At 44.1% G+C, this 23,040-nt stretch overlaps 8 protein-coding genes across 8 annotated transcripts; 4 read left to right on the top strand and 4 right to left on the bottom strand.

Moving 5' to 3' along the window:
- Positions 1 to 559: 559 nt before the first annotated feature.
- BDB00DRAFT_818993 (uncharacterized protein) lies at positions 560 to 1,270 on the bottom strand. Its single transcript, XM_053123203.1, has one exon. The coding sequence runs from the start codon at positions 1,134 to 1,136 to the stop codon at positions 642 to 644; it is 495 nt and encodes a 164-aa protein (XP_052980657.1). The 5' UTR covers positions 1,137 to 1,270; the 3' UTR covers positions 560 to 641.
- A 2,856-nt stretch (positions 1,271 to 4,126) lies between these two features.
- Positions 4,127 to 5,584, bottom strand: BDB00DRAFT_761966 (S-adenosyl-L-methionine-dependent methyltransferase; the record flags this gene model as incomplete). The annotated part of the gene is made up of 7 exons (XM_053119304.1): positions 4,127 to 4,286; positions 4,370 to 4,506; positions 4,581 to 4,700; positions 4,797 to 5,078; positions 5,194 to 5,243; positions 5,309 to 5,371; positions 5,476 to 5,584. The coding sequence occupies 7 exons, from the start codon at positions 5,582 to 5,584 to the stop codon at positions 4,127 to 4,129; spliced, it is 921 nt and encodes a 306-aa protein (XP_052980656.1).
- BDB00DRAFT_314186 (uncharacterized protein) lies at positions 5,472 to 7,488 on the bottom strand. Its single transcript, XM_053116892.1, has 5 exons — positions 7,312 to 7,488; positions 7,086 to 7,214; positions 6,279 to 7,021; positions 5,818 to 6,171; positions 5,472 to 5,742 (listed from the first exon to the last, which is right to left on the bottom strand). The coding sequence occupies exons 1-5, from the start codon at positions 7,318 to 7,320 to the stop codon at positions 5,700 to 5,702; spliced, it is 1,278 nt and encodes a 425-aa protein (XP_052980655.1). The 5' UTR covers positions 7,321 to 7,488; the 3' UTR covers positions 5,472 to 5,699.
- Positions 7,489 to 7,715: 227 nt separating this feature from the next.
- On the bottom strand, positions 7,716 to 8,543 carry BDB00DRAFT_787227 (uncharacterized protein; the record flags this gene model as incomplete). Its single annotated transcript, XM_053120680.1, has 3 exons — positions 7,716 to 7,848; positions 7,955 to 8,265; positions 8,346 to 8,543. The coding sequence occupies 3 exons, from the start codon at positions 8,541 to 8,543 to the stop codon at positions 7,716 to 7,718; spliced, it is 642 nt and encodes a 213-aa protein (XP_052980654.1).
- Positions 8,544 to 12,297: 3,754 nt separating this feature from the next.
- BDB00DRAFT_314067 (uncharacterized protein) lies at positions 12,298 to 13,048 on the top strand. The gene has a single exon (XM_053116891.1). It carries the CDS (start codon positions 12,401 to 12,403, stop codon positions 12,983 to 12,985), a length of 585 nt encoding a protein of 194 aa, XP_052980653.1. The 5' UTR covers positions 12,298 to 12,400; the 3' UTR covers positions 12,986 to 13,048.
- On the top strand, positions 12,925 to 14,265 carry BDB00DRAFT_818974 (uncharacterized protein). Its single transcript, XM_053123202.1, has 2 exons — positions 12,925 to 13,299; positions 13,363 to 14,265. Exons 1-2 carry the CDS (start codon positions 13,123 to 13,125, stop codon positions 13,825 to 13,827), a joined length of 642 nt encoding a protein of 213 aa, XP_052980652.1. The 5' UTR covers positions 12,925 to 13,122; the 3' UTR covers positions 13,828 to 14,265.
- A 2,231-nt stretch (positions 14,266 to 16,496) lies between these two features.
- On the top strand, positions 16,497 to 18,715 carry BDB00DRAFT_761953 (acyl-activating enzyme; the record flags this gene model as incomplete). Its single annotated transcript, XM_053119302.1, has 4 exons — positions 16,497 to 16,643; positions 16,716 to 18,077; positions 18,150 to 18,219; positions 18,315 to 18,715. The coding sequence occupies 4 exons, from the start codon at positions 16,497 to 16,499 to the stop codon at positions 18,713 to 18,715; spliced, it is 1,980 nt and encodes a 659-aa protein (XP_052980651.1).
- A 1,078-nt stretch (positions 18,716 to 19,793) lies between these two features.
- BDB00DRAFT_818969 (Inosine/uridine-preferring nucleoside hydrolase domain-containing protein) lies at positions 19,794 to 22,064 on the top strand. Its single transcript, XM_053123201.1, has 7 exons — positions 19,794 to 19,934; positions 20,041 to 20,239; positions 20,359 to 20,441; positions 20,592 to 20,845; positions 20,968 to 21,158; positions 21,341 to 21,485; positions 21,665 to 22,064. Exons 1-7 carry the CDS (start codon positions 19,902 to 19,904, stop codon positions 21,987 to 21,989), a joined length of 1,230 nt encoding a protein of 409 aa, XP_052980650.1. The 5' UTR covers positions 19,794 to 19,901; the 3' UTR covers positions 21,990 to 22,064.
- Positions 22,065 to 23,040: the final 976 nt, after the last annotated feature.

Genomic DNA, 23,040 nt, shown 5'->3' with positions numbered 1-23,040 from the left:
ATATGCGCCAGCCGTTGATGATGCTAGTGACGGCGGTGAGAGATAAGGAGAAAACGTACGATCAAGATGGTCTTCGATCCAAGACAGATCCCGATGCTTGTGAGGGTTGGTTTGCAGCACGTAGGACGACGACGAACGACCCTTTATAGCCAACAAGCTACTCTCGCTATCATCATCGTTTTCTTCTTCTTGTTCCAAAATAACCACTGTCGTGCTTCCTGTATGCAACATGCCAGATGTTCGTGGCGGCATCTGTGACCAAATATCGGATACATGCGTCAGTCGAATTGTGTCGACGCGTTCCGCCAGATGCTCGACGAATGGAGCACTCCCTACGCGCGGCGAATCGATGGTGCAAAGCGTGACCGGTCGATCCACCAACAAGCCTGTTGTGATAAATGACGATGCACATAATGCAGCAACCGCTAGAGAGTTAAAATTTAGTGAGTCACATATCCTTATGACTGCTGCTATTGTTATGGTTGTTGCTACATCTTCTACAACTCCTCCCCCTGCCCCTCCCTTCCCGCGGGGAGGGGCGTCGAGTCATGCATGAACATGGAAACTTCTATATTATTTTCTTCACGCAGAATATTAAAGTATGTAATGTAAAAATATATATATATATATATATATATATACTATACATTACCTCCTCCCAAGGAGTGTCCAATAATAACAACACGATAATCATCCGGAGCTACACGACATATCCTCATCAAAGATGTCGCCACTGCCAATTCACACCGTCGCCAAGCGGCTACTGCACATTCCAAGACGTAGGCATTGTCAAGATGATGATGCTTTGTAGTAGAGGTGTTGAACAGTAACGATGATCGCGTTTGAGCTGTTGTTGTTGTTGTTGTCGTTGTCGGGGTAGGAGGATGATTCGTGGTTTCGTCTAAAGGCTCTTGCCAGGGTACTGGTGCAAGCGATGTGTTCTCAAAAAGCAGGCCAGATGCAGGGACACCGGGGAACGTCACAATGATCTCCTTGTTCTCGTCATCGATCGCTACATAGCCCCGCTTGTCCATTGTGGAGTCCAACAAGTACGAACAGTCGAATGGCTCAATGACAGAATCGGTCCCAATGGCGGAACATGCTCTTCCTCGTGGCTGATGATAATGGTACTTCATGGGTGTGTTGTTGTGTGCAATATGGAGTGATGGCGGCGATAAATGGTGTCGACAACTGTCAAATGTGCGTCGTCTTTGTTCGAGCGACGTATGCAAATATGTAATTGGAAATGTAGCATCACTACTACTACTACTACTACTATTACCTCCTCCTGCTGCTGCACCGAACGTTGTTACTTGAATCATTGGTTGGTTGTTTATGGGAAGAACGGAAATGTTGCTAGTGTTTGGGATAGCTCTCAACCGTATTATTGCAGGGTCTGAACATTTCCGACACAGGAGAGAGCCCGAGGTACTGTCCAAGGATAGATCATGCATACACAGGGCAGCCAGTTGGACGTATCGATGTAATCGGATCGACAGTGGGTCTGATACGGGCTGGAACGATGCATCAAGATGGCGACAATGATTATTTTGCTGACGCTGACGGTGTTTTTTTCGTGCTGTTGTTGTTGTTGTGCTGCTACTGGGGATTCGTATTGGCGGTAGAGGTTTAGTGACCGGGATGTAGGCAGCGGCATGCAGGAGTAAGGATTTGGGTAGGAGCAAAAGAGCGTGGTATGAAGGATTGTAACTGTATTGATAATGAAGATGCTGAGGATGATGATTATGGTATTTGGCGCGCTGCATTAAACGGGAGAACCTCCGTGTAATTGTGTTCAATGTCTGTGTTGTACCGCTGCTGCTGCTTGTACTGTACCCATTCAATACAATTCCGATCAAGGGTGCAACACGAGGTTCTGGATAGTTTGATTGCCGCCGTTGCTGATGGTCTTCGTGGAGACAGGGTGTGGAGCACGAAGCAGTGCTATTCGTAGCCGATGCCGCCATTGACATCAAGTTGGGATGTTGATGATCACAGTACTTTGCTGATATGTCTCGAACAATGTCATACGTGATTTGTTCATGCTGCAACTGACGAATCATCCATGCATATTGCTCTACGGTCAACCACAATGTCTTGGCGTGCTTTGTGTGTGGATTATTTCCCACAGCCACACGTCCCTGACTCGGTTCGTAATGAACATAGGCTTTACTGCTGCTGGTACTGGTGTTGTTGTTATTGCTGTAGTAATCATATTGATGTATCGGTAAGAATTGCATGCTGTGACCATCGTCACCGTTGTTGTTATTGGTAAAGCAGCGGTGGGTCGTAATAACCATGTCGAGCGACGCACTGTTGCGCCGACTACTACCAACACGAACATCCGCTGTCAAAGTCACTGCCACTGCGAGAGGATTTTGTCGGTTGCAAGATTGCTGTTGTTCTTGCTCAACACTGATACCATCGTTGTGATGATCGCTGTTGTCGTGATAGTCTTTATCTGGATCGCAGTGTCGAAACAAGTTGCGCACACTTCGAATCGACCGTCTAAAAGTGGAGGACGAAGTCGTTCCTCTGTTGTTGCTGTCCTCCTTGTTGGTAGCCGGAGTCGCAGTGCCAGAGTCGAAGGAACAGGGTGAACGCGGTGGTTGTTGTTGTTGTTGTGGTAGTGGGTTACGAATGGGCAACGCCCTTGCTGGCGCCATTGCCCAAATTAAAAATGAATTTTTAAAAGACAATGGGGAATTGTTAGAGAAGAAAAGAGAGAGAAAAAGTTTTGTATCTGTGCAAAAGAGAAAGGAAAGTATGTGTTCCCTTGAGGGTGAATGGAGGTGTGTTAGTGTCAAGGGCAGGAATGGGAAAGAAACGAGGAAGAGAACCACCCCATCCACCCCCCTCACAGCTCGCTTGTTCGGCTATGGTTCGTATAGCAAGCAGAAGGCAAACGTGAACACGCTCTCTAAACAACATACTCTTAGTATGGCGGTCATTCTGTGTGATATGAGCTGTGCTGCTGCTGCTGCTGCTGCTGCTGTTGTTGTTGTTGTTGTGGCGCCAGAATTTTGCATCTGTGTAGCATGTGTCTTTCTTAATGTGTCTCTCCCCCCCCCCCCAATAGCCTCCTTTTCATATTCTCCATAGTTACCTCCCCCCCCCCCCCAAAGTAGGAAAGAGCATCCCCCCCCACCCAAAATTCCTGGTAAACCTGCTTTTTGACGTGCATGGATACGCGCGTTCGACGGATAGAACGACGACCACGACAACGGATGTTGTTGTTATTGCATCAAAAAGGAAACAAGTTCGTTGAGGAATAAAATATGCAGCCGTGGTGGTACCATCGAAAATAAGCCCGCGTGTATGTATATTGTGGTTCAAACCCACAGCAATGTATACTTGACACGGATGGGGCTTGGTCCGTGCTTGTCGTGATGCATCTAGCACGTACCAGTAGATGAGTCAATGAAACAAAGTATATGCTGATCAAGTATGTTGTTAGAAGGAAACGCCACTTGTTTCAAATAAAGGTAGCAACAAAAACTTGTTCCCCAAAAAAGAGAAAAGAAGCAAGTGCTACGTCCTCCTTTTAGGTAGGACGCCGATCGGGGGAAACCCACTCATCTACTACTCTGGCAGGTATGTATATGCTAATTTAATAGGGGAGGAGGTGATTCTTGTCTTCTTGTTGTAGCACTGCTGCTGCGTTAGTGTCTTGATACTATGACCAAAGGATAACTTTACAGCGTAGCAAACAAGACATTCTGGCACGTAAATTACTCTTATAGCACACGTTGATCATGCTTGGCACTTTCCCACATGATCAATGGCGTACTGTGATTTATACATTTATTTTGGGGAGACATGCATATTCTCATCATCCGGATTTCTGTAGTCTATTAGTTTGTAAATATGTATACGGAGGCACAGTGAACAACAACGAAAGAAGAGAACAATTGTAAGTGGGAAGAAATGGGAATCCCGTCGTTGTGTATCCTATGCAAGCAACCCCTGGACTCTCCCTTTTCTCAAGCTTTGTGCTTCGTACAGCCTCTTCCTCTTCAATAACAACAACAACAACAACAACAACTGAAAATGACAACACAAACCGGTTGATCAACACGTTTACTTTTTGACATCATGTCAATTTGTGACTTTTACCCACATTCTCTCACACAGCAGAAACGGTGGTGATGTTGTGCTGATGAAACAAGTTAGCAACCGAGCAAAAGGTATCTGTCGGGATATCTTCGGGTCTAGCTTTGAAATCCATGACCGTTTCCAACTCGTCTATTATGTTTTTGACTTGTGGCATATCCTTAGCCAGGCGTCTAATAGCGACGAGAGAGAACATGTTAGCCATTCTCTCGCTCTCATGAAACGCTGGTTTTCCCGAGAGGAATTTGTTCATTACTTTGATATGTGACCGATTGCTTTCCGTCGCTTGGTGAAATAATATCGCACAATTTCTTCAAGTAGTTTGTAAGAATTCGGAATGATCATCATTTCCTCAGTTTCTCGCGGTTTAAGCTGAACTACAGAAGCATCCACCTGGGTACATCAAGATTATTAGAGTCCCCCCCCCAAAAAAAAAAAACATAGTTTTGTGTTCACAGATTGCTTACCTTGGGTCGTGGAACGAACACTGTAGAAGGAACGGCATACACGGTTTTCACTTGACATAGACTTTGTGCCATGACAGATAATCGACCTCGGTGTTCTGTGGACGGTTTGGCAGACAATCGCTTGAATTTCAAATACGTTAACACCATTGCCACACGTTCTCACTCTCTTTCTTTTCTTTCTCTCAAGCTAGAAACAAAACTTGTTTTTTTTTTTACCTCTCCCACTTCTTTTTGAAACATCAAAGTCATCCACACATCATTTTCCAAGCCAAACAGACCTTGTCGACCTGCCGATTGATGCAGCCATTGCATGAGTAGCGGCGATGCAACGTTGAATGGCAGATTGCCCATGATATGCAGCGGTTCGTGTCCTTCCAATTGTACAGGATGCGAGGCAGAAGAGGATGATGATGAAGGTTCAAGTATGTCTTGAAGCGTCACTGTCAATGCATTGCCTTGCAGTACTCGGAGTCGACCCTGCGTTGCTTCCGAAAGTTGCTAAAGTACAGAAATACCATAGGGCCTTTTGAGTGTTTGTTCTATAAAAGACTGCCCGTTATTGGGGACATACTGTTAATGTTGGCAAAAATCGGTGATCCTTTTCTATGGCAACGACGTGTTTTGCACCACTGTCCAAAATCGAACGTGTCAAAAGTCCAGGACCTATAAAGAAAAAATTTACATGAGTTCTTTTTTTTTTCCCTCCTAATCGTTTATCAAGCTCATACCAGGTCCGATTTCAACAACAAGAGGTGTCTGATTGGATAAATGGGCGGATCGAACAATCTTGTCTGTCAATGCGTCCCAACAAAACGATCACACCCAATATATATATATATAAGTACGCTGACAAATTTAAATATGTAATCGGCTTTTTTTTTTTTTTCTAAAGTACCAGTAATGTTTTTGTCGAGAATAAAATTTTGACCAAGCTGTGATTTGGCTGACAAACCATAGAGTTTGACAATGTCGCGTACAGAAGGTAATCGCGGAAGGCTTGTCATTCTGTTGTCAACACAATGTCAAAACCCAGCAGCATAAACAAGGAAAAAGTGTAGTAGTAGTAGTAGTTGGGTAAATAGTATTTCCGAACGAGTGATATTGCAGACAGCAGTAAGACTATAATGTTGCTTCTACTTTTATGCGTTCGTTCAATTTGGCTCTACCAGTGTGGAAGAAAGCTATTAGTTTAACACACACATTCACACCCTTTACTTTAATATGTAATGCAACGTACCCTTCTTGTGTCACATCGATATGCTGCTGCTGTGATTGTGTTGTTGTTGTTGCTGCTGCTGCTGCTTCTGCTGCCCTACTAGGCACAAACTCAAAAGCTTCTTGCTCACTTTTCACAGCCATTGAACCGAGCATTTCTGTTCGTAATGGGTGGTCTCGCTTAAGCTCGCCCAAGAGTTGGTGGACTTGAGCTTCGACCAACGTGCGGATATTCTTTGTCGATTGATTTGATCCTCGTGAAGCCACCGCGACCAGCACGGCACCAAACACGGCTGCAGCACCACCCGTCACGATCGCAGCACTCCCCATGGCAACACCGCCGAGTGCTGATAGACCACCAACGATACCCATTCCCCTTTTTGGTATATCCAGAACAAATCAGCTAATCTGTTCCATGTAACACTTTCTGAAATACTAGATGGGTGGAGGGGAGGAGGAAAGTGACAATGGTTTTTTTTTTACCATCCTGCAGTTTCGATCTTTTTCTCGCGTCGAGAATCGAGTCTATACAAGCAATCCACGAGTTGTCTCAAACGGTTCATATCGTGCGTTATTAATTCGGGAACCGAGTCATCCAATTTGACTCGCTCTTCCGTCCAGATCCGAGTGCTGCGCAAATTGGCTTCCACGTGTTCCAATAGAAGTTCAACTTGGTTTTGCAACGTAATGTCGCCATAGCCAACGCTCGCCTGGTATGTTGAATAGATCGAGAATGTTAACGCACCGATAGCAGCGGCTGATTTGGCTGCAGTGGATACAGTAGCATCATTACCGCCTTTTGATCTTTCTTTGTTATCCTTTTGTTTCGATTTCACTTGTTGGTCGTCGTCGTTGTTGTTGTTGTTGGTATCGTTGTGCGTGGTAGTATCCGTGGTCGATCGAGTGCGGTTTTCTCGCTGGTTTTGCTGTTGAGATGAAGAAGAAGAGGAAGAAGAAAAGTAGGACTGGAACGCTCTTTTTTGAGGTCTGAAAGGTCCCTCCTCCCTGCTATCACTGCGGTTTTGTGCATCTTTTTGGTGTTTCGAAGACAATACAGCATACTCGATACAGCAATCTGCTAAAAATCGAGCAAATCCCTCGGCATAGCGTAGATAGTTGACGCTGCTAGTGTCATTCTTCTTTTCCTCGTTTTGCTGCTTTGTGGTGGTATTCTCGGCCATAAATTCGAACGATCGATCTTTTGCCGGCTGGATAGGCTCTTGCTCCTGTGTATATGTAAATTTGATAGTTTGCATAGGGTGTCATACAGAAGCGTGCTGTTTTATGTACCTTGGTATCTTTGGGCAAGTTCTGAATAATGTGGGGAGTAAAATCAAGTAAGGTGCGAATGGGCGTCGAAAAGTCCTTGCCATTGCGATTGTATAATTCACTGGGGAAATGGTAATCTTCAAAAAAGATCTAGCAATTGTGGCACGCAAGGATGAATGGGTTAAAAAACTAATAATAACCAGAATGAAATACAATGTGGGTAATGCTTATATACAAGAAAACTCACTGAAGCCATATTGAGAAGAAAGCGAAAGAGAGTGGCGGTGGCACAGGTCGTCAATGCAAAAATACAAGTAAGGGTTTTTATATTCTAAAACTAACACCAAAAGCGTGCCATTGTTAAATGACAGCCAAGTTGCATATTTCCAAAGCACTCCACGCTACTCATTTTACGAAACTTTTTGCACACATCAACGGGTATACGCCCTTTTCTTTTTGGTTTTCAATTGATTTGGCAGAGCACGTTCACATGTTATAAACATGGACTGTTAAATAATTAGAAGAACAAGACCAGCGGGATCTACTAACGAACACACATACACACACACATACAAAGCACATAGAAACAGACAAACAGACAGACAAAAGAATGCTTTATGGCGTCCCAGATATTATTTTTCCATTGTTGTTTTAGTAGCGTCGCGTCGGTGCAGATTGATAACGAGCATAGTCTGAGTGGTGTTGGTGAGGGGGTAACTGCTGTTGAGGTGCTGGTTGTGCTGCAGCTCCCATCAACTGATCGGAATACATCTTGCCGGATGCCCTGCAAAACAAAACAATCAAAACCAATATCTGTCAGTCCTTCTTGAATCCCAAAAAAGCTCTTATTCTAGCAGCCAAAACAAGAATAAAAAAAAAGAGTAACATACGCAGATGTGTAGCCTGATCGTGTCGGAGCAATGACCGATCGAAGTGTTTGTGAAGCAAAACTAGCAGGGCCAGCGGGCACACCATGCTGCTGTTGTTGTGATGGTGAAGACACCATAGGTTGTGGACCAGGTCGGCTTCGAAGCACAGCGCGTAAAACACGACCATCTGCAACCTCGTTATCAAGTTTCGAAACACAATCCAATGCTGCTGCTTTGGTACCAAACTCGACCTCAGCCTCGCCAAAGGATCGACCCGCATGATCGACCATGACATCGCAACGTACAACGGGTCCAAATTGCTGGCAAGCCGTCTAAGAAAAATATATACATAATCCCCTATCAATAAAACTCCCCAAATCCAAAAAAAAAAGTATAGATTATACTCGGTTACCTTGACATCCTCTGCATTGGCTCCAGGATCCAAGTTACTGATCACGACAATGCCTGGACCTGATTCACCTCGGATCGATATGCCACCGCCACCACCGCCAGACAGTCCACGGATATTGAAATTGCCTCCACTGGCAGCATTACCAAGATTGTTATTGTTGTTGTTGCTACCGCCGTTCCTGCTGATGCCTTCACTCATGTTGCTGTTGCTTGCGGTGAAAATGCCGCTTCCTGTTGCTCCTCTTCCTTGAGCTGCTGCTGCTGCTGCTGATGATGATGATACAGGTTCGTCGTTTCTTCCACGTAGAGCTTTGGTGATCACAATCTTTGACGGATCTGTTGCTTGTTTGGCGCGATTAGGCAGCGATGCTGTAGAAATTGATTTCTTTGTAATAAACTAATAATGAATTCCGTTTTTGTTATGTGAGAGAGAGAGAGCGAGAGCGAGAAAGGGGGGCGGTGAAGCGTGGAAGAAGTTTCAACATGAGTTTTGGTGTATAATTATTAGAAACAAAGATTAGGGGGGAAAAAGAGAGAGATTGTAAATTGATTGTTTTTTTTGTTGTTTTGGAAAATTTACCCCTCCACCTGGCGTTGTAGCAAGATTCGTGCGTTGCAAAATGGAAGACTTTCCAATAGTTCTGGATCTTGAATGAATCCCGTGATGCGTATGGGTGGTGGTCAAGCTTCGTGCCACTGGTCGTCGTCGTCCATGGTCATTGTTGTTATTGAAACGATTCAATGTTGAGGTTGGACGACGCGAAGCGTTTGTTGAGAAAGAGGTCGTTTTACTGCCACTACCACTATCATAGCGTCTGTTATTGGTATTGTATTGTTGTGGACGTTGTTGCTGTTGGCGATTTTGTGTTGGTCGCTGATTGTAGGATTTGTTGCCGTGTTGCTTTTTGTTCTTGATGATGTCATCAAGAGAGGAATCCAGATCCATAGCTGATGATCCCATTGTTATTGGTTTCCAAAAGATCCTAAGGACGAAGAGAGAGAACAAAAAAAAAGAAGAGAAAGAGTTGCGTGTGTTCTGTTAAAAAGTAACTAAACTAAGCAACAGAGACTCCGGTTGCCGTTCCCTGTTGCTGTGCAGCAGCAAACCTCCCTGCTGCAGAGAGCGGGAAATTTGATCCATAAAGAGTACGTACCTTCATTTGACGAATGACGTTGATAGAAATAGAGCTGTAATTGATACAAAAAGCATAGTACAGGGATCGCACAGTCGACAGTATTATCTCAGATTGATTGTATGATGATCGAAAAGAACTTTCACTTCATGTGTAGAAAAGTAGGTTGTTATTATAGGCTTTTTAAAGTGTGAACTGTGTGCTTGCGTATCGATTTATTAATTTGTTTGCGTTGATCATCGTCAAAGGGGTATGCAATATGATTTTTAGCCAGAACGGTACAGTAGAAATTTACTATTTGCTGATGTGTAGTGGCTGTATAATGTGATTATTTAATGTTGTGATGAGGATGGAGGGAGACGCAATATTGCTTTAGGTCTTTGATATTGGCTGACGACGGATGTTGCTACTTTTTGTTTTGTTCCTGCTATCCATCTTATTGTCGCCTCCAAATCCTTCATGTACTGCTTTGTGGGCAGCGTCAACTATTTGTTTTCGGGACCGCTTGAGCAATCCCTTTAAAAGAAACCCATAATATATAAAATTTGTATCGTCTTGCTGAACGATAGGATCTCGAGTGAATGGTGATGGTCGTCATTGTCGTCGCAAGAGTACTCTTATCGAATCACTTGAGAAGCGCTTCGTCCGACGCAAAGGTAAAGTCACCCAGACTGGGGCATCCCTGGCATACGTAACGAGTGTCTTGAGTCCCTGGTTCATGCATTAAGTGCCAATTTTCTTTCTCTCTCTTTAACGACAACAACCTTTTGCCTTTAAATTACTAAAAAGAACCGTGTATAGATGTATTGTCTGAGCTCTACAATGAGGCCGACCCATCTTTGTTTTGGAGTTTTAGGGATGAGGCCTATATAACCCGTCCCTCGCCTTCAAGTGGTCCATTATGTCTCTCCAATCCCTGGCATGCCCTCTGTTAATGTATTTCTAACAAACAAAGCCACATCCTCGTCGCGTCCAATTCCTCCTTCCTTAAGCTTCAAGGGGACCACAGTTTTGCGTTCGCGTCTTCTTGGCATTATCCCTCGGCAAATAAGATTCCGTATAGTCTTTTTGCAGTCCAGACTATTCACCGACTGCAATATATCTGGAGCATGTATCTCTTCCTTCGATCTTTTCAACTGTCTCACACACATTTTAGTTGCTCCAGATCATGTGCGAGGTGGAATCGAATGAGCAAGTAATTCGACGAGTAAGCTTGATCGAGAGCCCGTTCTGTGCGCTTGCATATCCGTGCCTCAAGTTTGTTTTCTGTCGTCGTTGCTTCTCCTCCCCATACATGGCCTCCCTTTTGTTTTCTTTATTTCCTTTTATGTTGTCCAAAAAGCACACAAGGTACTCAGGGTGTGTGTCCTGTAGTGATTTGGCCGTCAGTATGGACAAACCCGTAGAGGGTTATGTCTTTGTGCTTTTCCAACCATCGATGGCAAACGGCAGTGGCGACGTGTGTCCGCTAGCATCAGTTTTCCTGTGGCAGCGTTCAGAGATACGCCTACGATTACAGAGAGAAAATATCCCATAGTATGTCGTTGCATCTTTGGCTCGCCCAATCCGGCTTGTGATATTTTTTTGCTCATTTGTACAGGGAACGTATTACCACTGCGTATCCGACACCGGTTTGAGCGACCACAGAAAGCTGAGATGGTGTAACATCATATAGAATGAGCTCCCAGATTTCAATAGGCAGCTAAATGTCTCGGAAGCGTTGTGGATCGTGGGTCGTTGATCGTTACATTACATTTCGCCGTGTGTATGCATATGGCGTCGGCTTTCAACGCAACCGTTGACACTTGCGTTGTAACCGCTGCTGAATCGTTGTGAATTGCTGCGTCCAGTTCTTTTGTTGCTATTTTTCTCTCTCCACTTTAACTTGCAATCTTTCAGGAAGCGATCCACAGCTGAGCGATGCGCTGGCCATGTTAAGTTTGACAATGACTGGAATGAGAAAATTTGCAGAACACGACTGAGATAGTAATTATTTCATGCAGTACTGCTTTGCATATCCAATTGGCTGTGTCCAGAAATCTTTACTCTCTATTGACCAGAAGATCAGCATTACGCTGCTGCTGGACACCTACACAAAACCAAAAGGTACGAGAGTTTATATTTGAATAGAATGTCACTTTATGTGCCGCGAAACGTCTGCTACTAAACTGTATAACCTATAGTTTAAAGGGGGTATCAATGAGCTCATTGAGACCCAGCTAGTAGCGCCAGGTTGTGCTTCAATCCAGTTATGGTAATCAGTAGGCATGTAGGTACTCGGGCACTACCTTTGTATAGGACGGAGCATTGGCAAACACCCGGTAGTTCGTATCTTCCATCCATTTAATACCTGATAAACACCCAGCGATATATGTATATAAGAAAGTACCTGTGTTTTTTTGAACACTCGGCCTCGCTCCAAGTAAAATTAGTGACCCCGTGCAGTAGCAGTTGCTTCCGTTATGCTGCTGTATGAGAAATACCAAATGAAGTATCGACCGAAAATAGCTTCGTATACCTTCATGGTTTTATTCACACTTATCCCTATATTGTTTGTTAAATTGATAGCTTGTTGGTTAGGCAATCATGGCGGTCAACAGTAATTCAAAACAAAGTTTTTGTATAATGAGAGCTGTGTTACCAACCAATGATTGTGAAATAATGCATAGCATGAGAACCGGCAGCAAATGCAACTGCAACCATGTTTGATCACAAGGTTAGACTAAAGTCTAGAGCAAAGCGAAATTTTAATACTCAGTCGAAGCGTTTCCCAATATTTTCACCAGCGCTGAGGAACATATAACCAGCAGCTTTGCCGAACTGGAACAACTGGTAAGCTTTTGCAGGAAACGAAAAAAATGAGTATATTACAAGACGCGTTCAATCGTCTCACTTTGACAAATAACAAAAAAGAGATTTAGCAATGGCATCCGAAAACCCAACAACCGACAGTACCAAGACGAACACGAACAGCGACAATGCACAGCAGCAACAACAACAACCACAACAAAAACCTACAACAGGAGGCGGTAGCAGCCTCTCTGAAGCTGAAAAGTTCTTGGAATCATTGAATTTGGGCGATTCACAAACAGACACACAAGCAGACACCCACAAGCCTGCTTCATCAGCAGATCACAAGGACATCATGTCATTTTTGGACGAAATTTCCCAGTATCCCAACAACGAGGAGCAAACCGAGAAACAAAAGGATAAAGCACCCGCTGCTGCTGCTGCACAGATAGCATCAGGAACAACGGAGCCAAAACAATCAGAACAATCACAGCAAGCCTCTGGCGGTGGCAGCTGGATGGCATGGGGAAACAGTTTATGGAGCCAAGCAAGTGAAGCTGTCAAAAGCACGACAGAGCAGATCAATCGATCCGTTGAAACGCCTGCAGCCAAGTTATTAGAGGACCGTGTAAAGCACTTGCAAGGTTACGTGAATAAGGAAAATCTCGGAAAGCTGGGTAAAGTGTCTCTTTCTAAACGATTTGGTGATGTTTTTTGATTGTAAATGATGTTGGAGTTAAATGGCTTTTTGTTATTTCAGGTAGCGAGCTTAGAAATTTGACTCACACAATCTTGGAGACGGTGGCACCACCCATTTCAGAACACGAGCTAGTGGAAGTATGGCTATCGCATGATATGCGAGGCTATGTTGGTCTGGAAGCTTTGGTGTATCGATCTTTTGCTCGTGTGATGGAGCAAACTGAATCGGGACATGTGGTTGTGCGCAAGATTGGTGACAAGGAAGATGAAGACGAGCAACCACGTAATTTGAATCTGTGTGAGGGGTTGATAGAAGGAACAAAGCTTGCAAAGGTAACATTTGAAGAAATCATGCAACTGTAAAAAGAGAAGCTGATTTACACAAAAAAAAAAAAGGCAAACTTGGACCATCTTGTCAAGACGCATTACAAAGCACCCGAGGCACGGACAGAGTATACACCGCAATTAGGGGCAGTACCTGTCATTAACTGCCCTGTGTTTCTGGCGATCCAACCCGTCAGTACGGAAGACCAAGTTATTTTCGTGCTTTTATTGGTCGACCCGACACATCAGCTCAGCTTTAAGACGTACTCTCAATCAATGCCTTTGGCGTGGTTGGATGTGCCTTACGATGAAAACGAATGGGTCGAGGATAAAATGGTAGAGGCAATACGGATGGCTGTGACAACCGTGGCCCAGGATTATGTGTATACGCGGATGACTGGTGCCAAGCATGAGTTAGCAAAGGCCGTTGCTGCTTCGACTGCCGCACAACAGCAAGCCGAGCAATCTGAGACGCAACAGTCAAAAGAGGAGAAAAAGGATGATGAGAAGAAGCAGCAGCAGACGACGGATGCATAAGTCCTTTATTTAAGTTCCCTCTATCTCATTGCCAAGCTATGCTCCTTTTGTAACTCTACATTCTATACATACGTACTTGTTTATCATTCACAACTAAACTATTACCCCTCCTATATCACTCTCGTTTGTTCAAGTGGTTTTTGGCTCAATGCATTATAACTTTGCAGTAAAGCCCAGGTTGGCAACCATCTCTGGGGAACCTATAAAGACACTTGACATTGAATTTGGTTCAATTAATGTTACATGGTCGCATACTGAAAGTTAGTATGTCGGTACGTTCTGGATTTCCACAAACTGTATCTGATAATTCAGCGCATCCCGTTTAACATTGGGCTTCGTTTCCCACGGCAAATGGTCCGCGTGCACCACATTGTAATAACGGAGGAATGCTACCTCACTGTTAACTGTTAGTGAGCAGTGTTTCTTTTAAATGAGAGTTTTTATCGTCTTTGATACACATATACTCTATGCAGAGAAGGAAGCTTGCTATAATCATCGCTGCAAACAAGGGTCATTTTTACTCGTTCCTTTGCTACATATGCATTACCTATGTACATACTGTGATGTTGGTGGTGCAAGGTTTGTGCTTCCGCTTTCACTGGTATCAGTAGAAAAACTAGAACATGTCGCACTAGCTGCAGTAATGTTCATCCATAAAGAACTAGATCGATACAACCAAATAAAAGGCGGAATAAAATATGATGTCATTTTGCGAGTACCATGCAGCCGCGTGTTGATGACAAAGTTTGCACATTGAGCTGTGTACGATGACAAAGGAGGGGAAGAAAACGTAAACGTGGCAATCGCTCTAGCTAATTCAGCTCAACGCACTGGAGTACTCTAATCAACACATAAAAAGAAAAGCAAGGTTTCCATACTTTTAATTAAGAGCCTAGCAAACATTGACGAAGATAGTAATTGCTACTGCTGTTGTTGTTGTTGCAGTTGATCTTCTTATGATTGCATGTGATTCATGCAAGAATGGATAATCGAATAGGAGAGAAGATGCTTCCGGAGTAAGCTTTAGGCATAGGATGTGCTATCTATACTTCTTGTTTATTACACTACTTTCATGGAGTTCAACTAAGCTTGAAAAAAATGAGAACTGATATGTAAAACCAATCCCATGGTGAATGTACACCAAGCATTTATCCGTGAAACTTTAAAGACGACCCAAAAACACACAAAAAAAAAATAAGTATCGGGGAATTTCACCCCGCATTTTTTATTAGCAAATCTAGGCTTTCACAGCTTCCCTTCTTCTTTTTGGTGTTTATGCGTGTGAGAAACATGAGCAGTTAAGGTTGAGAGAAGGCAGCAAAGCTCAGCCCCGCCGTCTACAGGAACTGCTATGCGTTTTTTGTTTCTGGGTGTTAACTGACAAACACGACGCAACTTATGCCGTATAAACGACAGGAGAACGTTGGCTTTTTTTCTTGATGGAGATTATTTTTGTTAGGCAAGAGCAGCGGCTAACTGATCTTGCGATAACAACAACAAGGGCAGGGTCAACCTTTCCGTTGGCACGGAGATTCGATATGCCGTAAAATGATAGCAAGCACACTGACTGATGTGACAGTGATGATATAATTGGGATGTGGGGGAGCGATTCCCAAAAGCACGTAATTCTGGGATAGAAGGTGGGGCGCCCGCTATAATAATGTGTGTGGGGAAAGGCTAATCGTTGTAGCTGTTGAGCATTAGCCAATCGTTGAGCTGCATGAACAATGGAACAAGAGGAAGGGATGAAACGCCAACCAATAGCCCTTGGTGTGGGTGTGTGTGTGTGTGGCGGGTTAGATAATGTGTGGAACACCCGATGCGCTCTGACCTGGGATTCCGCATGTGATGTGTGTGCATCATTTCACTTTTGTGGGTAATGGCTCGCTGAACCAATCAATGAATCCGGGGTTGGAAATAAGGTTCTCCATCAAATTACCCCGCGCACAACAGTTTGTGCAGCACTAAAGACTTCTTGCTGGAAAATAAAAGTTAGGGTAAAAAAGAGCAAGGAAGCAGTACCATGACGATGAGGCGATGTCGTCGTTCGATCCCAACCGTCGCCTAGATACCGTGTACACCCAACCTGTCAAATCATAGGAAGGGTCCTTCCTGGAACAAAGGACCCACCGCGGTTACATTGCAGTATATGGAACTTTAAGAGGTCCAAAATTACCAAGCACCAAAGTGGAGATTTTTCATCCGTCACTTATTTCCCACCGCATCCAAGTATAGAAAGCTCAAGGATAACGCGTACACAAGAGGTATATTGATTTGCTGTCACAGTAGTAAAGGGCTACCGCTCTTTTCGTTTGCTTTGCTGATCCAGTAGTGCAGATATTGCTGGTTACGAAAAATATAGGCCCCCCCACACTGAGCTCTCCGTCAGAGTGAAACTACCATTTATTACTTTTTGCCGCTGATGGTCTTGCAGGTTCCTCCCACATCTTGTTGGGTAATACATGCCTTATTCACTCCCCGCAAAACTATACGATGCTTACTGTTTTAGGAAGGTTTCACTTCCGATAGCTAATGTGCCTGAAATTTTAACCTTTGCAAGAGTATAAAAGCTTGCCCATCTTTTTCTCGGGACAAGAGGCTATATTTCTCTTTTTCTCACTTTCTTCCTTGTATATAACCTTCTTCTTCTCACATCACATACATACAAAATGACTGCCGAGCAGATCCCATCTCATCCCGTCCCCCAGCGTCTTCATGACGAGTCCCAATGCCCAAAGCCACATGTCAGCTCACTCGAGCAATACAAGGCCATGTGGAAAGAAAGTGTTGACGAGCCCGAAAAGTTCTTTGGCAATGTAAGCTATCGGTAGATCGTGCTCTTTAGCTCTCCTGTAATATGTACTGATTGCTATTGTTACAATGAATAGCTCGCACGCGAATTGCTGTCATGGTCCAAGCCATTCCAAACCGTCAAGCACGGTTCTTTCGAAAACGGCGATGTTGCTTGGTTTTTGGAAGGTGAACTGAACGCGTCGTACAACTGTGTCGACCGCCACGCCATGAAGAACCCCGACAAGGTTGCCATCATTCACGAAGGCGACGAGCCAGATCAGGTACGCAAGATCACATACGGCGAGCTGTTGCGTGATGTTTCCAAGATGGCCAATGTCTTGAAGAACCGTGGCGTCCGCAAGGGCGATAACGTCGCAATCTACATGCCCATGATTCCCGAAGCCATTGTTTCTATCCTTGCATGTGCCCGTATCGGTGCTGCTCACTCTGTTGTCTTTGCTGGTTTCTCGGCTGAATCGCTGCGCGATCGTGTCGTTGACTGCTCTGCACGCGTTGTCATCACCTCCGACGAAGGCCGCCGTGGCGGCAAGAACATTGCTACTAAGCGCATTGTTGACGATGCTCTTGGCAAGGGCTCCGCCAACCAAGTCGAATCCGTCATTGTGTTCAAGCGCACTGGCTCCCCTGTCCCTTGGATTGAGGACCGTGATGTCTGGTGGCACGACGAAATGGCCAAGGCACGAAGCGTTTGTGCTCCTGAGCCAATGAACAGCGAAGATCCCCTTTTCTTGTTGTATACTTCGGGTTCGACAGGCGCACCCAAGGGTATTCTTCACACTACTGGTGGCTACTTGCTCGGCGCTGCCGCAACCACAAAGTACATCTTTGACTATCAAGAAAACGACGTCTATGCCTGCATGGCCGATATTGGATGGGTTACCGGCCACAGCTACATCGTCTACGGTCCTTTGACGCTGGGCGCCACAACCGTGTTGTTCGAATCTACTCCCACCTACCCCAACCCCTCGCGTTTCTGGGACTTGATCCAGAAGCACAAGATCACTCAATTCTATACCGCACCTACCGCTATCCGCGCTCTTCGTCGTTTAGGCGACCAGTGGCTCGATGGTTACGACTTGTCCTCCCTCCGTATCCTTGGTTCCGTAGGTGAACCTATCAACCCTGAGGCCTGGAACTGGTACAATGAAAAGGTTGGCAAGAACCAGTGTGCTATCGTTGATACCTACTGGCAGACCGAAACTGGCTCCATCATTATTTCTCCGTTAGGCGGTGCTACCCCAACCAAGCCCGGCTCGGCCACGCTTCCCTTCTTTGGTATCAAGCCAATCATTCTTGATCCCACCTCTGGCAAGGAGATCACCGCTACGGATGAGACTGGTGTATTGGCTATCGCTCAACCATGGCCCTCAATGGCTCGTACCGTGTACAACAACCACACTCGTTTTATGGATACCTACCTCAAGCCCTACCCTGGCGTAAGTATAGATTACATCAATATCTGATCTTGAGGGCAATCAGCTAATTTTTACCCTTCCATATCCTTTAAGTATTACTTTTCCGGAGATGGTGCCTCTCGTGACGCCGATAACTACATCTGGGTTCGAGGACGTGTTGATGGTAAGCAATTTTATTTTGTTGGGGGAGAAAAAACAGTTGGTAGCTTGCGTGTTTAGTTGGACCTGTTTGGCTCATTCTCGAAATTATATCTTTAGATGTTATCAACGTTTCTGGCCATCGTTTGTCGACTTCCGAAATTGAGTCTGCTCTTGTTGCTCACGAAGCCGTAGCTGAGGCTGCCGTCATTGGCGGTCAGGATGACTTGACCGGCCAATGTATCCACGCTTTCGTTTCGGTCAAGCCCCATGTTGAAGCTGCTGAAGGTCTCGAGAAGGAACTTACTCTGCAGGTGCGCAAGGTCATTGGCCCATTCGCATCGCCCAAGCGTGTTTATATCATCCCAGACCATCCCAAGACCCGATCCGGTAAAATCATGCGCCGTATCTTGCGCAAGATCGTCAACGGTGAACAAGACCAGCTTGGTGACATTTCTACCTTGGCTGATCCCTCGATTGTTGACCAATTGATCGAAAAGGTTCATGGAAAGGCCAACTAAATAGAATTTACTAATCTCTTTCATATATCTTTTACCCTCCAATATCTCCCAAAGTCTTCTCTTAATACGTATACATCATTACCAAATTCACCCACAAACCATCCTCCTCCTTTATACTTTTCCTCCCGTTGTATCTCAAAGTAGATATCTTGTATACAAAATCTTTCTTAAAATGACTGACTATGTAATATATATAAAAATGCTCTTTTGTTTCAAATTAAATTCCTTGTTCTGATTGATATCTGTTCGTTGAAGGTGTCTGAGCTGTAGTAAAAAGATGCATTCGATACACACTTGTGTAAATATGGTGATTGTCTACAGATCATGATTCTACACGGTGCTGGCCTATATTTCAGCTAGTACACATATCGTCTTCCTACTACCGAAAAATCATCTAGCCTGGCGTGACACGGATATCAGCTTGAAGCTGACTCTTTTTGCATGATGTCAGGAGAGTTTACTTACATACACAGGCCCTTGAAGTTGTGAAAATTGAACTCACTATTGAGCTATCATATGATGGTATATTGTTTGTTTATATATGATTCTTCTATCCACATGAGAACCTTTGGCACTACGGTCGCCAATGGTAAGATCCATTTTTTTTATTTCGTTCGCGCGAGAATCCGTAGCCCACGCTAGCTAAGCTTGAACCTGCATGGTGGTCGTCTTGTCAGGAGTTGTACTGGTTGTGCGGAGGAGTAAGAATACCTGTAGTAGACAACAAACACGCGTCATCAAAAAAATGAATTCCATCAGTGATAGTTAAAAACGAGCTGTGGAAATGTTACCTGGATAGTCAATACAGTCGTTTCAATCGAGTATTCTCCTTAGTGTATTATGCAACCAGCAACATCACTAACTTTGTTGGTTTTACCACTATCTTGGTAATACATTGACGAACAACACTTGTCATTCTCCACTGGCATCAGCACAAGCTTGTATTAGTAAGGGCAGCAGAGGTGAGAGACATTTCGAACAGAACAGATGTTATCATATCATCTGGTATTGTTGCTTTTTAGAAACCGCCCGAATTGAAATATATAGTGATAATACCGCGTACATGCACAGTATAATGGCAAATCTATGTTCGGGTTGCCACGATAGAAATTTCCAAGGTAACCTATTTTCACCGGGTCAAATCGGTTACTTTATTTTTATTACAAGTATACCTTCAAGACCTACTATGCCTGAGCCTATCATTGTTGATACAGATCCGGTAAGAAAAGAACAGCGTAAAAAAAAGGGGAAGAAGAAGAAAACAAGAAAGGTTCAAGTTTGATGCCTTATGATGTTATGAACTCACGTCAACGAATCACTTATAGGGTGTAGACGATGTACTTGCGCTCATTTTCTTACTCTTATCGCCTGAAGTCCACATCCGTGCCATTACATTGACCCATGGCAACACCAGTTTGACGCACATTAAGCGAAATGCAGTTACTCTTTTACATGTCATGCAGAAGCATCGAGAGTTAGCGGGCTTGACTGTTCCTTTGGAGGAGTTGCCTGTATTGGCAGTAGGTTAGATACACACAAACAATTGTGCTTCAAAGATGTTCAATGAGCGAGGAGGGGGCGCGAGCGCCTAAGAGAAGTTCGGGGTTTTCATTCTCGGAGGTGCATTCTCTTTAACTGTATAGGCAGCGAGTTGCCATTGAACTCAAAGAGCATCTTTGCAACCTACTTTCATAACACTGATGGATTGGGCGGTATATACGACGCAGTAAGTTATATATTTAATTCTGCTTTTATGAGTTCACATCCCCCCTTTCTTTATGGTTACCAAGTGAGGATAGAATTATGTTATATGTATCAGAGTAAAAGTGCTGTAGCGCGCGCGAAAGCTTAATAAAGATAATGAATATGGGATTAGGGGAAGTACGCTGCTCCTGCGGATTGGGAGGACCAGATATTGCACAAAGCTGCCGAGGACGCTGATCCGTGCCACCATCGAGCGTTCAGGACAACGGAAAGGGATGCTGCTGATGAAATTCTATATCAGCTCAAGCAAGCCCCGCCATTGACTGTCAGCATCTTGGCTGTGGGTCCTTTAACGAATGTTGCTTTGGCATATCAACGAGATCCCGTAACCCTTAGTCGAGCCAAGCGTATCGTGATAATGGGAGGGTAAGCAGGTTTTTTTCACCATCTAGGGGTGGGAAAAGAGGGTTAGAAGCAGAAGAGCAGTAGCTGCCCGCCGCAGTTGTTGGCTAACAAATGTCACTAACCGTAAATCAAATAAATTTTAGGGCTGTTGATTGCCCAGGCAATGTGACCCCAATGGCTGAATTCAATTTTCGCGCTGATCCTGATGCTGCAGATATTGTTTTAGGCGCCTCAAAAGGATTCCGCCATACTCCTGAGGGCTATCGTGAACGCGTCGAACTCGTCGCTCAAGGGAAACAGGCACCTAGTCATGTTGTTGTTCTTCCATTAAAGGGTAAAAATCCAATTTGACTTTTATGGCGGTGCACTGACAGAATAATAACACGATAGAAAGAGAGGGAGAAACGGGCGACAGTAATATAGTTGGCATTTCCTTTTTCTCCACTGCCTCCCCGACTTTACTAACTAACCCAAACCCTCTTCTCCGCGCTCCGCCGGATCCGTTGATGCTTGTAGGTGCCGAAGATGGTAACATTTACCGCAAAGATTATGAACGCCATGTGGTCCCACTCAAAAATCCACTTGGCGTATTCTGCAATGCCTTTCTCGAATGGACATTTGATGTATGCAAGCGCCTCTTTGATTCGGATAGTCTATCAGTGTAAGTGGAATACGTCTAGTATTATGCATTGTTTGTGCGATGCAATAGTGATAATGTTTTATATTGAAATAACAACAACAACATTCTTATTTTGGATTGAGTTCCGGGAGATTGGGGATCGGATTTGCGGGGGGATGCTTTTTATTTATTATACTATTTTCTCACATATTCTAAAATAGTTATGATGCATTCACCGGTTTGTTGCTATTGGACTTGATTCCAGATAAGGGTGATGGTTGTCCAGCAGAAACGACGACGACAAAGTCAACCCTTGACAAGCATTGGGAGTATCAGTATTGTGATCTACGCGTAGAGACGTCTGGACAATACACTCTGGGAATGTCATGTTACGATAAGCGAGCATGGCATCAAGATAAGCCGTCGTGGAATGATGCTCCTAATCACGTCCAAGTGATTACCCGTGGAGACGGTGCACGGTTTAATCGCATGATTTTGAACCGTGTATTTGATGCTGGTATTAAAGAGTCATCAGGAGAGCAATGAAGTTTGGACCGTTTTCTATCGTCAATTAGAGTCAATAAAGAACAACTACGGAGACTATCATTATTCTTAATTTACATCAAGAACATCCCCCCATCAATTATATAACCAGAGACAGTGCGTCTTTTTTATGATGGTACTAGCCGGCGATCGCAGCTTACTGTAGTGCAAATATAACTTTAAAACGAGTCAGTGTTCGATAGAAGAATTTACAAATATAGATACGGGATCAAAGAAGACAAGAAAGCGCTACCATAGATGAGAGGGATGATGGTTGTTTTTTTATACTTACTTATCACAGTATGTAGTATCATACATAATCCATAATCTTTCGATCAATCTGTGCATTACAACAAGGAACCTTAATAGAAACATCGTCATGAGATGTCTATCATAATATACGCTCTCTTGTTTTGCACAGAGGTACATGTTTCCTAAAATTAAAAAAGCTTCTTTCCGTCTTCTTTTTCATAGTACACATATATTGGAGTGATCGCCGCCAAAAAGAACGGATTTGATTGGATTACGGGTTGCTAAAGTAGTCTAAAGAACCAACATCAATGTCGATATGCTGCGGACCGTAGAAAAAAAGGGGGACTCAATATGAACAACGGTATTATAAAAGAAACTTTGTTCCTTTTGATAACAGTAACTATTTGATATGTCAGCGTCGTCGCGATGGCCATATCACCGGAAAGGACTTTATAGCTATACGAAATATGTTCCTTTCTCTCTCCTTAGTAGATTAGAACGGTACTGATTGCTGTTTTTTTTCTCGCTCTCTTCATCTCCCCCTCCCCGTGAAGAAATATATCTGCGTGCATTCTTGCTCTTTTGTTTGGTTACATGATGCATCGGAAGACTATATACTGACATGCAGGGGACAAGGAGAGGATTGTTTTGGGGGGATTAGAAGAAAAAGAGAGAAGCTGAGCTCAAGAACGATCATGTCCCAAATGTATAATAGTCATCTTCGAACCATTAACTCAGTGCGTTGTTGATCTCTGAGCAAATGATACACTTTGCCGATGCCTTCTTCCTCGTCCTCTCCCTT

The sequence above is a fragment of the Zychaea mexicana genome (genome assembly GCF_025766255.1).
Source record: "Zychaea mexicana strain RSA 1403 chromosome Unknown BDB00scaffold_28, whole genome shotgun sequence".
In the NCBI taxonomy this organism is placed as follows: domain Eukaryota; kingdom Fungi; phylum Mucoromycota; class Mucoromycetes; order Mucorales; family Lichtheimiaceae; genus Zychaea; species Zychaea mexicana.
Note: the sequence above shows the minus strand (reverse complement) of the source record. Positions and strands in the feature narration are given on the sequence as shown.

What these genes read in the sequence shown, in the direction of transcription:
- BDB00DRAFT_818993 (XM_053123203.1), bottom strand. Translation starts at nt 1,136, where the DNA reads ATGAAGTACCATTATCATCAGCCACGAGGAAGAGCATGTTCCGCCATT.
- BDB00DRAFT_818969 (XM_053123201.1), top strand. Translation starts at nt 19,902, where the DNA reads ATGCCTGAGCCTATCATTGTTGATACAGATCCG. An exon ending in GTTGCCTGTATTGGCAGTAG is followed by an intron (nt 20,240 to 20,358) that starts GTTAGATACACA and finishes TTAACTGTATAG; the next exon opens with GCAGCGAGTTGCCATTGAAC. An exon ending in CGTATCGTGATAATGGGAGG is followed by an intron (nt 20,846 to 20,967) that starts GTAAGCAGGTTT and finishes AATAAATTTTAG; the next exon opens with GGCTGTTGATTGCCCAGGCA.
- BDB00DRAFT_314067 (XM_053116891.1), top strand. Translation starts at nt 12,401, where the DNA reads ATGGCATCCGAAAACCCAACAACCGACAGTACCAAGACGAACACGAAC.
- BDB00DRAFT_818974 (XM_053123202.1), top strand. Translation starts at nt 13,123, where the DNA reads ATGCGAGGCTATGTTGGTCTGGAAGCTTTGGTGTATCGATCTTTTGCT. An exon ending in AAGGAACAAAGCTTGCAAAG is followed by an intron (nt 13,300 to 13,362) that starts GTAACATTTGAA and finishes AAAAAAAAAAAG; the next exon opens with GCAAACTTGGACCATCTTGT.
- BDB00DRAFT_314186 (XM_053116892.1), bottom strand. An exon ending in ACTTGCCCAAAGATACCAAG is followed by an intron (nt 7,022 to 7,085) that starts GTACATAAAACA and finishes ACATATACACAG; the next exon opens with GAGCAAGAGCCTATCCAGCC. An exon ending in AAGATCGAAACTGCAGGATG is followed by an intron (nt 6,172 to 6,278) that starts GTAAAAAAAAAA and finishes TATACCAAAAAG; the next exon opens with GGGAATGGGTATCGTTGGTG.